The sequence below is a fragment of the Salvelinus alpinus genome, chromosome 18 (genome assembly GCF_045679555.1).
Source record: "Salvelinus alpinus chromosome 18, SLU_Salpinus.1, whole genome shotgun sequence".
NCBI lineage: Eukaryota > Metazoa > Chordata > Actinopteri > Salmoniformes > Salmonidae > Salvelinus > Salvelinus alpinus.
The window spans coordinates 27,496,054-27,510,653 of NC_092103.1; the positions used below are offsets into that span (position 1 = coordinate 27,496,054).

The window sequence follows — 14,600 nt, forward strand, 5'->3', positions numbered from 1 at the left end:
CACGCCATTTGCACACACTGTATTTAGACTTTGTTTTTTCTATTGTGTTATTGACTGTACTTTTTTTTCTTCCCATGTGTAACTCTGTGTTGTTGTTTGTGTCGCACTACTTTGCTTTATCTTGGCCAGGTCGCAGTTGTAAATGAGAACTTGTTCTCAACTAGCCTACCTGGTTAAATAAAGGTGAAATTATCATAATTTAAAAACAAATGGACAGCCGATCTGGCCAGCCGTTTAAACTGTGGCAAGAGAGAGAGAGGGGGTTGGAGGGAGGAAGAGAGAGATAGAGGGGGAGAGAGAAGTTAGGAGACAGCGAAAGAGAAGAGTCTTTCAATCAAACTCTACTTAAACACTTCACAGGCATTCCTATTCCACACTCTATATCCCACCCCTATCTTGGCTGCTTGGTATCCCATCCCCACCAGCATTCATACCCCCCTTTGTAAAAGTTCAGTCTAAGTTAGTTATAGAGTTGATCAGGTATTCCCTCCTTCCCCCCTGGGTGCAGAGCCTCAGTATCCAGTGTGATGATGAGTCTGATGTTCTGCCGGACTCCACTGAGCCGTCAGACACTGTGTTAGAGAAGCTACATTACTGTCATAGAGTTTAGGGGAGTTGTCTAACGGAAAGAGAACACTGTCTGTGTCCCAAATGGCACCACTATTCCCTATATAGTGAACTATTTTTGACCACGGTCCATAGCAATTTGTAGGGAATAGGGTGCCATTTGGTACGCAGCCTCTGAGACGGCTCTCTCCTCTCTAGATGGGCCAGATGAACAGGAAGTAGAGATAGCTGGGGGTTTGTTTGTTGTCTTGGTGGTGGATTATTGTTGTCTCTTTGTTTGTTGTTACAGTGTGGTTTACCTTTGGTTGACCTGTTTTATCGGACTGAGTTGATTTGGTGGAATGAAGTAGGAAGAGAACATACGTATAACATACCTGTGGTGCACACACGTCACATACTGTACACATACTGTACACATGCATATGGGCACACACACTCACGGATATATAAAGTTGCGTTTTACATCACACACATGACTACAAACATCCCCCCTCAGAACAACGCTGCTTTCCACTCTATTTGACTGCAGCAAAATCTCCAGGGCTGGTTGAGTTTGTTCTAGACCACAGGGCTGGTTGAGTTTGATCAAGACATCAGGGCTGGTTGAGTTTGTTCTAGACCACAGGGCTGGTTGAGTTTGATCAAGACACCAGGGCTGGTTGAGTTTGTTCTAGACCACAGGGCTGGTTGAGTTTGGTTTAGACCACAGGGCTGGTTGAGTTTGATCGAGACATCAGGGCTGGTTGAGTTTGGTTTAGACCTCAGGGCTGGTTGAGTTTGTTCTAGACCACAGGACTGGTTGAGTTTGATCGAGACATCAGGGCTGGTTGAGTTTGGTTTAGACCCCAGGGCTGGTTGAGTTTGGTCTAGACCTCAGGGCTGGTTGAGTTTGGTCTAGACCTCAGGGCTGGTTGAGTTTGGTCTAGACCACAGGACTGGTTGAGTTTGGTCTAGACCACAGGACTGGTTGAGTTTGGTCTAGACCTCAGGGCTGGTTGAGTTTGGTTTAGACCCCAGGGCTGGTTGAGTTTGGTCTAGACCTCAGGGCTGGTTGAGTTTGGTCTAGACCTCAGGGCTGGTTGAGTTTGGTCTAGACCTCAGGGCTGGTTGAGTTTGGTCTAGACCCCCAGGGCTGGTTGAGTTTGGTCTAGACCTCAGGGCTGGTTGAGTTTGGTCTAGACCTCAGGGCTGGTTGAGTTTGGTCTAGACCTCAGGGCTGGTTGAGTTTGATTGAGACATCAGGGCTGGTTGAGTTTGTTCTAGACCACAGGACTGGTTGAGTTTGATCGAGACATCAGGGCTGGTTGAGTTTGGTTTAGACCCCAGGGCTGGTTGAGTTTGGTCTAGACCTCAGGGCTGGTTGAGTTTGGTCTAGACCTCAGGGCTGGTTGAGTTTGGTCTAGACCACAGGACTGGTTGAGTTTGGTCTAGACCACAGGACTGGTTGAGTTTGGTCTAGACCTCAGGGCTGGTTGAGTTTGGTTTAGACCCCAGGGCTGGTTGAGTTTGGTCTAGACCTCAGGGCTGGTTGAGTTTGGTCTAGACCTCAGGGCTGGTTGAGTTTGGTCTAGACCCCCAGGGCTGGTTGAGTTTGGTCTAGACCTCAGGGCTGGTTGAGTTTGGTTTAGACCCCAGGGCTGGTTGAGTTTGGTCTAGACCTCAGGGCTGGTTGAGTTTGATTGAGACATCAGGGCTGGTTGAGTTTGTTCTAGACCTCAGGGCAGGTTGAGTTTGATCGAGACATCAGGGCTGGTTGAGTTTGGTGTAGACCCCAGGGCTGGTTGAGTTTGGTCTAGACCTCAGGGCTGGTTGAGTTTGGTCTAGACCTCAGGGCTGGTTGAGTTTGGTCTAGACACCCAGGGCTGGTTGAGTTTGGTCTAGACCTCAGGGCTGGTTGAGTTTGGTCTAGACCTCAGGGCTGGTTGAGTTTGGTCTAGACCCCCAGGGCTGGTTGAGTTTGGTCTAGACCCCCAGGGCTGGTTGAGTTTGGTTTAGACCCCAGGGCTGGTTGAGTTTGGTCTAGACCTCAGGGCTGGTTGAGTTTGATTGAGACATCAGGGCTGGTTGAGTTTGTTCTAGACCTCAGGGCTGGTTGAGTTTGATCGAGACATCAGGGCTGGTTGAGTTTGGTGTAGACCCCAGGGCTGGTTGAGTTTGGTCTAGACCTCAGGGCTGGTTGAGTTTGGTCTAGACCTCAGGGCTGGTTGAGTTTGGTCTAGACACCCAGGGCTGGTTGAGTTTGGTCTAGACCTCAGGGCTGGTTGAGTTTGGTCTAGACCTCAGGGCTGGTTGAGTTTGGTCTAGACCCCCAGGGCTGGTTGAGTTTGGTCTAGACCCCCAGGGCTGGTTGAGTTTGTTCTAGACCTCAGGGCTGGTTGAGTTTGTTCTAGACCTCAGGGCTGGTTGAGTTTGTTCTAGACCTCAGGGCTGGTTGAGTTTGGTCTAGACCTCAGGGCTGGTTGAGTTTGTTCTAGACATACAGGGGCCTCACCCCGCACTCACCTCTCAGCCTCACCCTTCAGCCCAGGCTCACCCCTCAGCCCAGCCTCACCCCTCAGCCCAGCCTCACCCCTCAACCCAGCCTCACCCCTCAACCCAGCCTCACCCCTCAGCCCAGCCTCACCCCCCAACCCAGCCTCACCCCTCAGCCCAGCCCAGTCTCACCCCTCAACCCAGCCTCACCCTTCAACCCAGCCTCACCTCTCAGTCCAGCCTCATCTCTCACCCCACACTTACCTTCAGCCCCACCCCTCAACCCAGCTTCACCCTTCAGCCCAGCCTCGTCCCTCAGCCCAGCCTCAGTACTTTACACTCTACTCCACTCGAGTCCTGGGACATAAACAGATATCATGCTAAAACAAGTTTTGGAGAATTTATCCAAGATAGATAATACTGTGTACTATCTAAAATAACTCCACTTGAAATAATGTTAAGGATATGTGTCCTATACGGTATGTAGGCTCTGTTAAAATAACATTTGATTTGTTATATGATGTCTGAGATGCTGTCTGTCAGCAGGCTGTGGTGTTGAGGGCAGGGTGGTGATGGTGAGGCCTGATGTTTTGACAGGCCCTCAGAGATCCTCAGTCACAGTGTCAAGTAGTCACAGAGGAGGACGCCAGTCCCACACCACATGACATGTACTGGACTGTAGTGTACTGTAGCCTGGCCTGGGAGCAGTACATAGATTCCTGGAAGAAAACAGCAGAATACATTGAGCTAGATGGAATGGAACACAATGGCTCAGACAGAATATACAGACTCTAGACCAGTCTAGACCGAACACAGAATAATAGATAATAGAACTTGACAGATCACACAGACCTAGATGGATGTCATAGACCCCAAACAGAAAACACGGGTGTCTCAGAGGCCAGGGGGTGCATGGAATCTATCCACTTTTATTTATCCCCTTCTTTTTTTTTGGCCTGTTTCAGCCTTTTACATTAATTTCCTTCCATTGACCTCACAGACTGACAGACATATCCCCTGATATTGTTGAGGAAGATTTATAGCGTACACTGAAGGCCTCAAGGGTTCCTCACTAACTACCGGCAGAAATAGTCCACTCTGCAGAAAGCCTGATTGTCGGAACTTATATTGACAAAGGGAACCTGAACACTGCTGTATCCAAATCATTGTATTTCTCTCTCTCCTCAGACAGATGAGCTGTGACCAGATCTAACCACAGTCTGCATGGTGATCTCTATTACTGGAACTCAGCTGTCTTCACCGCTCAACCTTGTGACTGCTCCCATCCCACTGCCGTAGAGATCTGCTTTCCCTCACCACAGCAGCAACAGCTAGCGATCCTAGCCAACACTAGCACCATTTGAACCACCTCCAAACTTACTGTGGGTTAGGGTTAGGGTTAGGGTTAGGGTTAGGGTTTGCTGCAACTGAATTGCCATTCAGTAACTTACACTCTGATACTTCAGAAGAATGTAAGCAAGTAGGCTAACGTAAGTTAAGTCTCTGACAGTTAAGTTGTCCTCCACTGCAGTTCTTTGGCAGAAATTCTTGCCAATGAGAATTGGTTCCCAACTGACCTAGCAGGTTAGATAAAGGACAAATAAAGACAAATAGATAGATAGATGACCAATCAGAGTTAGTGAGATGGATGAGTCGTACAACAACAGGATGTCGCTGGTGAAGGGCGCCAAGGACATCGCCAAAGAGGCCAAACGCCACGCCGCCAAGAAGGTCAGCAAGATCGTGAACCGCGCCACGGACGAGTACTCCTCCCAACGCAACTACAGCCAGTTCCAGAACGAGGACAAAGACAATGACGACATGTGCTACACACAGCCCGACAGCAACGGCCACTTTCCCTGCAGCCGCACAGCCAACGACGAAGACGGCGAACACTACGCCAGTGACGCCACAGAGGGTCACGATGATGAAGATGATGAAGATGAGATCTACGAGGGGGAGTACCAGGGGGTGCCTGCTTACACTGACAGGATGCCCAGGGATGGGCAGGATTCTCTGGGTCAACCTGTCTCAGACAGCCTGAGGGACCGTAAGGAGCTGGAGCTGGAGAGGCAGGCGGACGAGGAGGAGCTGGCCCAGCAGTATGAGCTGATCATGCAGGAGTGTGGCCATGGCAGGTTCCAGTGGCAGTTGTTCTTCGTGCTGGGCATGGCGCTGATGTCAGACGGTGTTGAGGTGTTTGTGGTGGGGTTCGTCCTGCCCAGCGCCGAGACTGACATGTGTGTTCCCAACTCTGGAGCTGGGTGGCTAGGTAAGGAAGAGAGTGTGTGTGTGTGTGTGTGTGTGTGAGTGGTGTGTTTGTGTTGGTAGAAATAGGGACAGTGAGGACATTGGATGACATTTACAAATGTACTCTCATTACGTTAGAACAGGTTGGGTTGTCATGGCACCAGGTATTTGGATGCCTGAGTAGAGAGCTGTGTGTGCGGTATGTGCGCGTACGTGTGCGTCTGTGTGTGCGTGCGAGTGTGAAACTGCCATTTGCTCAAATGAATAGAAATAGTTGTAATTAGTCTCCTAAAATGAGAGGTCTGTATTCCTGCTGTACACCAGTCTGTCTGACAGCTGCTCTCAGACAGACCTGTTGATCAGACATCATCCTCAAGGGATTCCCTGGAGCTGGGGGAATCCTCAAAGAACATCCGGAATGTTCCCAATGTTCCAGATCCCCAATTTGTCAGCTGTTTCTCTCTGCTGTCTGCCTTCCTCTCCTCTCATCCTCTCATCTGTTCCTCTCATCCTCTCATCCATCCTCAGAACAGAGTGATGAGGAGCGTAGCGTGGAGGGGGAATTATGCTTACACATAAGAGCTAATTATCATCGAGACAAACTCACAACGCCGCTCCCCGCTCGGCATGCTCATCTTGTCTGGTGGAGATAACAGCAGCAGCTAGCATTGAGTTAGTTAAGTCCCTCTGGGCTTAAGGCAGAGCTGCCCGCTGTACCGTACCGTTGGAGAGGAGAGAGCAGAAAGACAGTCTGCAGAAATATCTCTAAAGAGTAGGATTTTCTTTACATTCAATTAGACTAAATACAGCTACATTTGAATAATGCTTATTACGCAGTCATTTGTTGTGGAAGTGAACGTCCCTTACAGCAATTCTCAGAAAAATGTGTGTGAATCCCATTATTTCATAGCAGGTGTTGTGGTAAGAAGTAAAGACTGAATTGCACCCTTTGTAGATCCCCTGTCATCAATGACTGGGAATTGAAGAACCCTTTTCGGTTCCAGTTAGAACCCTTTTGGTTTGCATGTAGAACCGTCCTGTAGTCTCTGCTATAGAGTCCAGTGTCTGTTGTCACTTATAATGAATAAGTGTCTCTCATCGTCCCATTTGTACGTCTCAATAAGGCCCTCTACCTTCAGCCTATCAGTCGCATCACCAACATTCAAAGAAGGGAAACCAGAAGTGAAGAAAACAGGAAGGGTCTGGGTTGTGGGCTCTGGCCTTCCCGGCAGTGATGAGGCATAATGTCGGTAAACGATCACCTCTCCCCACAAACACTGATTATAATTTGTATTAACATTTCTCGATTCTGGAGTGAAGTGGATTATTTTCTGCCCCCTTTTCCCCTCCTCCACTTCCCAGTGTCCCTTGGGACTTGAAGAGAGATCACACTCCCTTCCTGCGGAAAAACAAGACTTGACCATTTCTGTTAGCTCACTCAGACAGTTGTTTTCAGGTCAGTGTTGTGGTATGAAACTCTCCCATATCAATTGCTGCTGTCAGAACACAATATTTTTGAGGTTCAGTTAGTGTTGTGATATGAAGTAATACTCCATGGTGAGGTTCAGTTAGTGTTATGATATGAAGTAATACTCCATGGTGAGGTTCAGTTAGTGTTGTGATATGAAGTGGTACTCCATGGTGAGGTTCAGTTAGTGTTGTGATATGAAGTGATACTCCATGGTGAGGTTCAGTTAGTGTTGTGATATGAAGTGGTACTCCATGGTGAGGTTCAGTTAGTGTTGTGATATGAAGTGGTACTCCATGGTGAGGTTCAGTTAGTGTTGTGATATGAAGTGATACTCCATAGTGCGGTTCAGTTAGTGTTGTGATATGAAGTGATACTCCATGGTGAGGTTCAGTTAGTGTTGTGATATGAAGTGATACTCCATGGTGAGGTTCAGTTAGTGTTGTGATATGAAGTGATACTCCATGGTGAGGTTCAGTTAGTGTTGTGATATGAAGTGATACTCCATGGTGAGGTTCAGTTAGTGTTGTGATATGAAGTGATACTCCATGGTGAGGTTCAGTTAGTGTTGTGATATGAAGTGGGACTCCATGGTGAGGTTCAGTTAGTGTTGTGATATGAAGTGATACTCCATGGTGAGGTTCAGTTAGTGTTGTGATATTAAGTGATACTCCATGGTGAGGTTCAGTTAGTGTTGTGATATGAAGTAATACTGCATGGTGAGGTTCAGTTAGTGTTGTGATATGAAGTGGTACTCCATGGTGAGGTTCAGTTAGTGTTGTGATATGAAGTGATACTCCATGGTGAGGTTCAGTTAGTGTTGTGATATGAAGTGATACTCCATGGTGAGGTTCAGTTAGTGTTGTGATATGAAGTGATACTCCATGGTGAGGTTCAGTTAGTGTTGTGATATGAAGTGATACTCCATGGTGAGGTTCAGTTAGTGTTGTGATATGAAGTGATACTCCATGGTGAGGTTCAGTTAGTGTTGTGATATGAAGTGATACTCCATGGTGAGGTTCAGTTAGTGTTGTGATATGAAGTGATACTCCATGGTGAGGTTCAGTTAGTGTTGTGATATGAAGTGATACTCCATGGTGAGGTTCAGTTAGAGTTGTGATATGAAGTGATACTCCATGGTGAGGTTCAGTTAGTGTTGTGATATGAAGTGATACTCCATAGTGAGGTTCAGTTAGTGTTGTGATATGAAGTGATACTCCATGGTGAGGTTCAGTTAGTGTTGTGATATGAAGTGATACTCCATGGTGAGGTTCAGTTAGTGTTGTGATATGAAGTGATACTCCATGGTGAGGTTCAGTTAGTGTTGTGATATGAAGTGATACTCCATGGTGAGGTTCAGTTAGTGTTGTGATATGAAGTGATACTCCATGGTGAGGTTCAGTTAGTGTTGTGATATGAAGTGATACTCCATGGTGAGGTTCAGTTAGTGTTGTGGCTTCATGGCTGCCTGTGTGTTCTTTATTACTGTAGGTCTGTCTGTCTGCAGGTCCCCAGGCACTGTCCAATCAGATTGACCAGATCTCTGTGATCCCTCAGTGGTTTATCAATGACTGGGAATTGACAGGCTTGGTTAAATCACACCACGTGACCTTGTCTGCTGTGGACTGTACTAATAGTCAGACATGCAGCAATTCTGACACAGGTTATGCGTGCGACACACCTGCTTCTGTGTGTGTGTGTCTTCTCCCTAGTCAGCAGTTTGCCTTAAAAAATGAACATGCTTGGTCCAGATGGATCAGATAATTCTCAAGTGCTGCAAAATATAAAAGGGCCACTTAAAAAGGCAACACTGTGTAAATGAATATTTTCTCACTCCCTCTCTTATCCATTATTCTTTCCCTCCCCCTCTCCCTCCCTCCCACCCTCCCACTCTCTATTTTTTTGTTTCTGTCTTTCTTTCTCTTTCTCTGTCTCTCTCCCCTCCTCTCCCTCCCTTCTCCTCTCTCATTTTCTCCCACTCTTTTTCTTTGTCTGTCTCGACCCCCTTCTCTTTCTCTCCCTCCCCCTCCCTCCCTCTCTCTCTGCAGGTAGCATAGTGTACCTGGGGATGATGGTGGGGGCGTTCTTCTGGGGGGGTCTGTCAGACAAGGTGGGCCGTAAACAGTGCCTGCTCATCGCTATGTCTGTCAACGGCTTCTTCTCCTTCCTCTCCTCCTTTGTCCAGGGGTACGGCATGTTCCTCTTCTGCCGCATGTTTTCCGGCTTCGGGTGAGTGGTGTCCGTTATGTTCTATTCTACTATATTCTAGTCTTCTCTACTCTAATTTACTCTTCTATACTGTACTATACTTTACTATACTATAATATACTGTACTGTACTATACTGTGCACTATTCTGTTATTCTATTCTACTCTATTATAGTACTTTATAATGTGTCATGTCTTGTAGAACATTTCCTTCCACTAAAACTCTACTAGAACACTTCAAAAGTTCCATTAAGTTCTCTTCCTCTAAACCTCTCCTAGAACACTTCATAAGTTCCTGTCACGCTGGTATGAAGAGATTTGGGAGACAGGCGCAGGAATGCGTAATAGTTTTTAAAATTATACGGCAAATTAAGGCGTGCCGTGTAAAGGCACGGGGACGAAGACCAAACAAACACGTAACAAAAACACAGGGTTGAAACCCAAACAAAAAGCGAGGATGTCACGACTTCTGCCGAAGTCGTTGCCTCTCCTTGTTCGGGCGGTGCTCGGCGGTCGACGTCACCGGTCTTCTAGCCATCATTGATCCATTTTTCATTTTCCATTGGTTTTGTCTTGTCTTCCCACACACCTGGTTTCAATCCCATTCATTACCTGTTGTGTATTTAACCCTCTGTTTCCCCTCATGTCTTTGTCAGAGATTGTTTTATGTCAGTGTTGTTTATGGTTGTATAGGTGCGCGACGGGTCCTCGTACCCATGTTTATTTTATGTATGTACATATTAGTGTTTGGAGCATGTAAAGTGGACATATATTAAAAGACTCCATTTACACTCCGTTTGACTCTCCTGCGCCTGACTTCCCTGCCACCTATACACACGACTCTGACAGAATCTCTGACCAAAAATATGAAGTCAGCAGGAGAAGACACTTCGCTCATGGAGGTAGAGGAACGCGTCATGGAACAAGCGGAGGAGATTGACAGTCTGAGCGCCGCTATGGATCGCATTGTCCAGAATATGGACCGCTGGAAGAGACAGGGAGTTTCTCCAGCGCCTCCACCACCACAACTGGGATTTCCTTTGAAATAGCTTTTTCTCCTCCTGAACCTAACAAGATCCATTTATCGCTACCCACGGGATACAACGGAGATACTGCCAGCTGCCAGGGTTTTCTCCTTAAACTGAACTTGTATCTGGCCACGGTCTCCCCAGTGCCATCGGACCGTGAGAAGAGTTGCGCCCTCGTCTCATGCCTCACCGGGAAAGCCCTGGAGTGGGCCAGCGCTGTGTGTAGAGAGGAGGATGCGGCGTTGGACCATTTTGAGGAGTTCACCTGCCATTTCAGGACAGTATTCGACCACCCACCCGAAGGCAGAGCGGCGGCTGAGCGCCTCTATTATCTGAGGCAGGAGACGAGGAGTGCACAGGAGTTTGCTTTGGAGTTTAGGACCCTGGCTGCCGGCGCTGGATGGAGCGACAGGGCCCTGATCGACCATTACCGTTGTAGTCTACGCGAGGACGTCCGTCGGGAGCTGGCCTGTAGAGACACCACCCTCACCTTTGACCAGCTGGTGGACATGTCCATCAGGCTGGACAACATGCTGGCTACTCGTGGACGTCTAGATCGGGGTCTGGTTGTTCCATCCTTCCGCACCCTCTCTCCCGAACCTATGGAATTGGGAGGGATGGTGCGCAGGGAGACCGAAGGGGGTTCCCGCTCGAGCACCATCTATGGTCGCAGAGGGCACACTGCTGGTCGGTGCCGAGTTGGTTCCTCTGGGAATAGAGAAGGCAGGCAGAGCACTCTGGCATCACCCCAGGTGAGTAGGCACCATTCTCATCCAGAGCCCTCTGTTACACTAATGTTTGTCTCTGTCACTTTTCCTGATTTTTCCCTGTATTCCCAGTATAAGGCGCTAGTAGATTCAGGCGCGGCTGGGAATTTCATTAATAAAAGTTTAGCTCATAGTTTAGGGATCCCTATTGTTTCTGTGGATATGCCTTTCCCTATTCATGCCTTAGATAGTCGACCATTAGGGTCAGGATTTATCAGGGAAGTCACCGCGCCTTTGTGTATGATAACGCAGGAGGGTCACAAGGAGAAGATTAGTCTTTTCCTCATTGACTCTCCTGCGTTTCCCGTGGTACTAGGCCTACCCTGGTTAGCTTGTCATAACCCCACTGTTTCTTGGCCACAGAGGGCTCTCACGGGGTGGTCGCGAGAGTGCTCAGGTAGGTGTTTAGGGGTTTCCGTTGGTGCTACTACGGTGGAAAGTCCAGACCAGGTCTCCACCGTGCGCATTCCCCCAGAATATGCCGATTTGGCTCTCGCCTTCTGTAAAAAGAAGGCGACTCAATTACCACCCCATCGACGGGGGGATTGTGCGATAGATCTCCTGGTAGACGCTGCATATCCCAGGAGTCACGTGTATCCCCTGTCGCAAGCGGAGACGGTGGCTATGGAGACATATGTCTCTGAATCCCTGCGTCAGGGGTTCATTCAGCCATCCATTTCACCCGTCTCTTCGAGTTTCTTTTGTGAAGAAGAAGGATGGCGGTTTACGCCTGTGCATTGATTATCGAGGTCTCAATAAAATCACGGTGAAATATAGTTACCCGCTACCTCTGATAACTACGGTTATTGAGTCAATGCACGGGTCACGCTTCTTCACAAAATTGGATCTCAGGAGTACGTACAATCTGGTGCGTATTCGGAAGGGTGATGAGTGGGAGACGGCATTTAGCACCACCTCAGGTCATTATGAGTACCTTGTCATGCTATATGGGTTGATGAATGCTCCATCAGTCTTCCAATCATTTGTAGATGAGATCTTCAGGGACCTGCACGGGCAGGGTGTAGTGGTGTATATCGATGATATCCTGATATACTCCGCTGCACGTGCCGAGCATGTGTCCCTGGTGCGCAGGGTGCTTGGTCGCCTGTTGGAGAATGATCTATATGTCAAGGCTGAGAAATGCTTGTTCTTCCAACAATCCATCTCCTTCCTAGGGCATCGGATTTCCACATCAGGAGTGGAAATGGAGAGCGACCGCATTGCAGCCGTGCGTAATTGGCTGACTCCAACCACGGTAAAGGAGGTGCAGAGTTTTTTAGGGTTTGCCAATTATTACCGGAGGTTTATCCGGGGTTTTGGTCAGGTTGCTGCTCCCATTACCTCACTGCTAAAGGGGGGCCCGGTGCGCTTGCAGTGATCGGCTGAGGCGAACAGGGCTTTTGGGCACCTGAAGACTCTGTTTACCTCGGTACCTGTGTTGGCTCATCCGGATTCCTCTTTGCCATTCATAGTGGAGGTGGACGCATCCGAAGCTGGGATAGGAGCAGTGCTCTCTCAGCGTTCGGGTGCGCCACTGAAGCTTCGCCCCTGTGCTTTCTTTTCGAAGAAGCTCAGCCCGGCGGAGCGAAACTATGATGTGGGGGACCGGGAGCTGTTAGCTGTCGTAAAAGCCTTGAAGGTGTGGAGGCATTGGCTTGAGGGGGCTAAACACCCTTTTCTCATCTGGACTGACCACCGCAATCTGGAGTACATCCGGGAGGCAAAGAGACTGAATCCTCGCCAGGCAAGGTGGGCCATGTTTTTCACTCGTTTTGTGTTTACTCTTTCTTACAGACCAGGCTACCAGAACGTTAAGGCAGATGCATTGTCTCGGCTGTATGACACAGAGGAGCGGTCCATGGATCCCACTCCCATACTCCCAGCTTCGTGTTTGGTGGCGCCAGTAGTGTGGGAGCTGGATGCGGACATTGAGCGGGCGTCACGTGCAGAGCCCTCTCCCCCTGAGTGTCCAGCTGGTCGTCTGTACGTTCCGTCTGCTGTCCGCGACCGATTGATCTATTGGGCTCACACGTCACCCTCCTCTGGTCATCCTGGGATAGGTCGGACGATGCGCTGTCTTGATGGGAGGTACTGGTGGCCCACTTTAGCTAAGGACGTGAGGATTTATGTTTCCTCCTGCTCGGTGTGCGCCCAGTGCAAGGCTCCTAGACACCTGCCCAGAGGTAAGCTACAACCTTTACCTGTTCCACAACGGCCGTGGTCGCACCTGTCTGTGGATTTTTTGACTGATCTTCCACCTTCACAGGGTTACACCACGATCCTGGTCGTTGTGGATCGGTTTTCGAAGTCCTGTCATCGCCTCCCTTTTTCCCGGTCTCCCTACGGCCTTACAAACTGCAGAGGCCCTGTTTACACACGTTTTCCGGCACTATGGGGTGCCTGAGGATATAGTGTCTGATCGGGGTCCCCAGTTCACATCAAGGGTCTGGAAGGCGTTCATGGAACGTCTGGGGGTCTCGGTTAGTCTTACCTCAGGTTTTCACCCCAAGAGTAATGGGCAGGTGGAGAGAGTTAACCAGGATGTGGGTAGGTTTCTGCGGTCTTATTGCCAGGACCGGCCGGAGGAGTGGGCGAAGTTCGTGCCCTGGGCAGAGATGGCCCAGAACTCGCTACGTCACTCCTCCACTAACCTTACTCCCTTTCAATGTGTATTAGGGTATCAGCCAGTTCTGGCTCCTTGGCATCAGAGTCAGACCGAGGCTCCTGCGGTGGACAATTGGTTTCGGCGCGCTGAGGAAATCTGGGAGGCAGCCCACGTCCACCTTCAGCGCGCCATAAGGCGCCAGAAAATTGGCGCAGACCGTCGCCGCAGTGAGGCCCCGGTGTTCGCACCAGGGGACAGGGTCTGGCTCTCGACCCGAAACCTGCCCCTCCGCCTGCTCTGCCGGAAGCTGGGTCCGCGGTTTGTGGGGCCGTTTAAAGTCCTGAGGAGAGTGAACGAGGTATGTTATAGGTTACAACTGCCCACTAATTACCGTATTAACCCCTCGTTCCATGTGTCTCTCCTCAGGCCGGTGGTGGCTGGCCCGCTCCAGGAGGCTGAAGTGCGTGATGTTCCTCCGCCTCTAGACATCGATGGGGGCCCGGCGTACTCTGTTCGATCCATTTTGGATTCGAGGGTCGGGCGAGGGGCCTTCAGTACCTCGTGGACTGGGAGGGGTACGGGCCGGAGGAGAGATGCTGGGTTCCGGTGGAGGACGTGTTAGATCCTTCCATGTTAAAAGAATTCCACCGTCTCCATCCGGATCGCCCTGCACCTCGCCCTCCGGGTCGTCCCCGAGGCCGGTGTCGACGCGCTGCTGGAGCCGCGCGTCAGGGGGGGGGGGGGGGGGGTACTGTCACGACTTCTGCCGACGTCGTTGCCTCTCCTTGTTTGGGCGGTGCTCGGCGGTCGGCGTCACCGATCTTCTAGCCATCATTGATCCATTTTCCATTGGTTTTGTCTTGTCTTCCCACACACCTGGTTTCAATCCCATTCATTACCTGTTGTGTATTTAACCCTCTGTTTCCCCTCATGTCTTTGTCAGAGATTGTTTTATGTCAGTGTTGTTTATGGTTGTATAGGTGCGCGACGGGTCCTCGTACCCATGTTTATTTTATGTATGTACATATTAGTGTTTGGAGCATGTTAAGTGGACATATATTAAAAGACTCCATTTACACTCCATTTGAATCTCCTGCGCCTGACTTCCCTGCCACCTATACACACGACTCTGACAGAGGAGTACCTTGAATAAATAACACACGTGCACAATGATTAACTCACAGGACAAGACCCGTAATCATCTGCGCAATCCACAAGGGCACGAAAACCCAAAAC

General features: G+C 49.4%; 1 protein-coding gene across 2 annotated transcripts in view; it reads left to right on the plus strand.

Moving 5' to 3' along the window:
* Window positions 1–14,600, plus strand: part of LOC139544097 (synaptic vesicle glycoprotein 2C-like) — a 60,006-nt gene that overhangs the window by 12,545 nt on the left and 32,861 nt on the right. The window contains exons 2-3 of one of the 2 annotated variants that reach the window (XM_071350860.1): window positions 4,228–5,311; window positions 8,806–8,986. The exons of the other annotated variant lie outside the window; for it this stretch is intronic. Coding sequence (XP_071206961.1) covers window positions 4,684–5,311; window positions 8,806–8,986 — 809 coding nt within the window. The 5' untranslated portion in view covers window positions 4,228–4,683. The remainder of the gene's footprint in view (window positions 1–4,227; window positions 5,312–8,805; window positions 8,987–14,600) is intronic. 2 annotated transcript variants of the gene reach the window in all.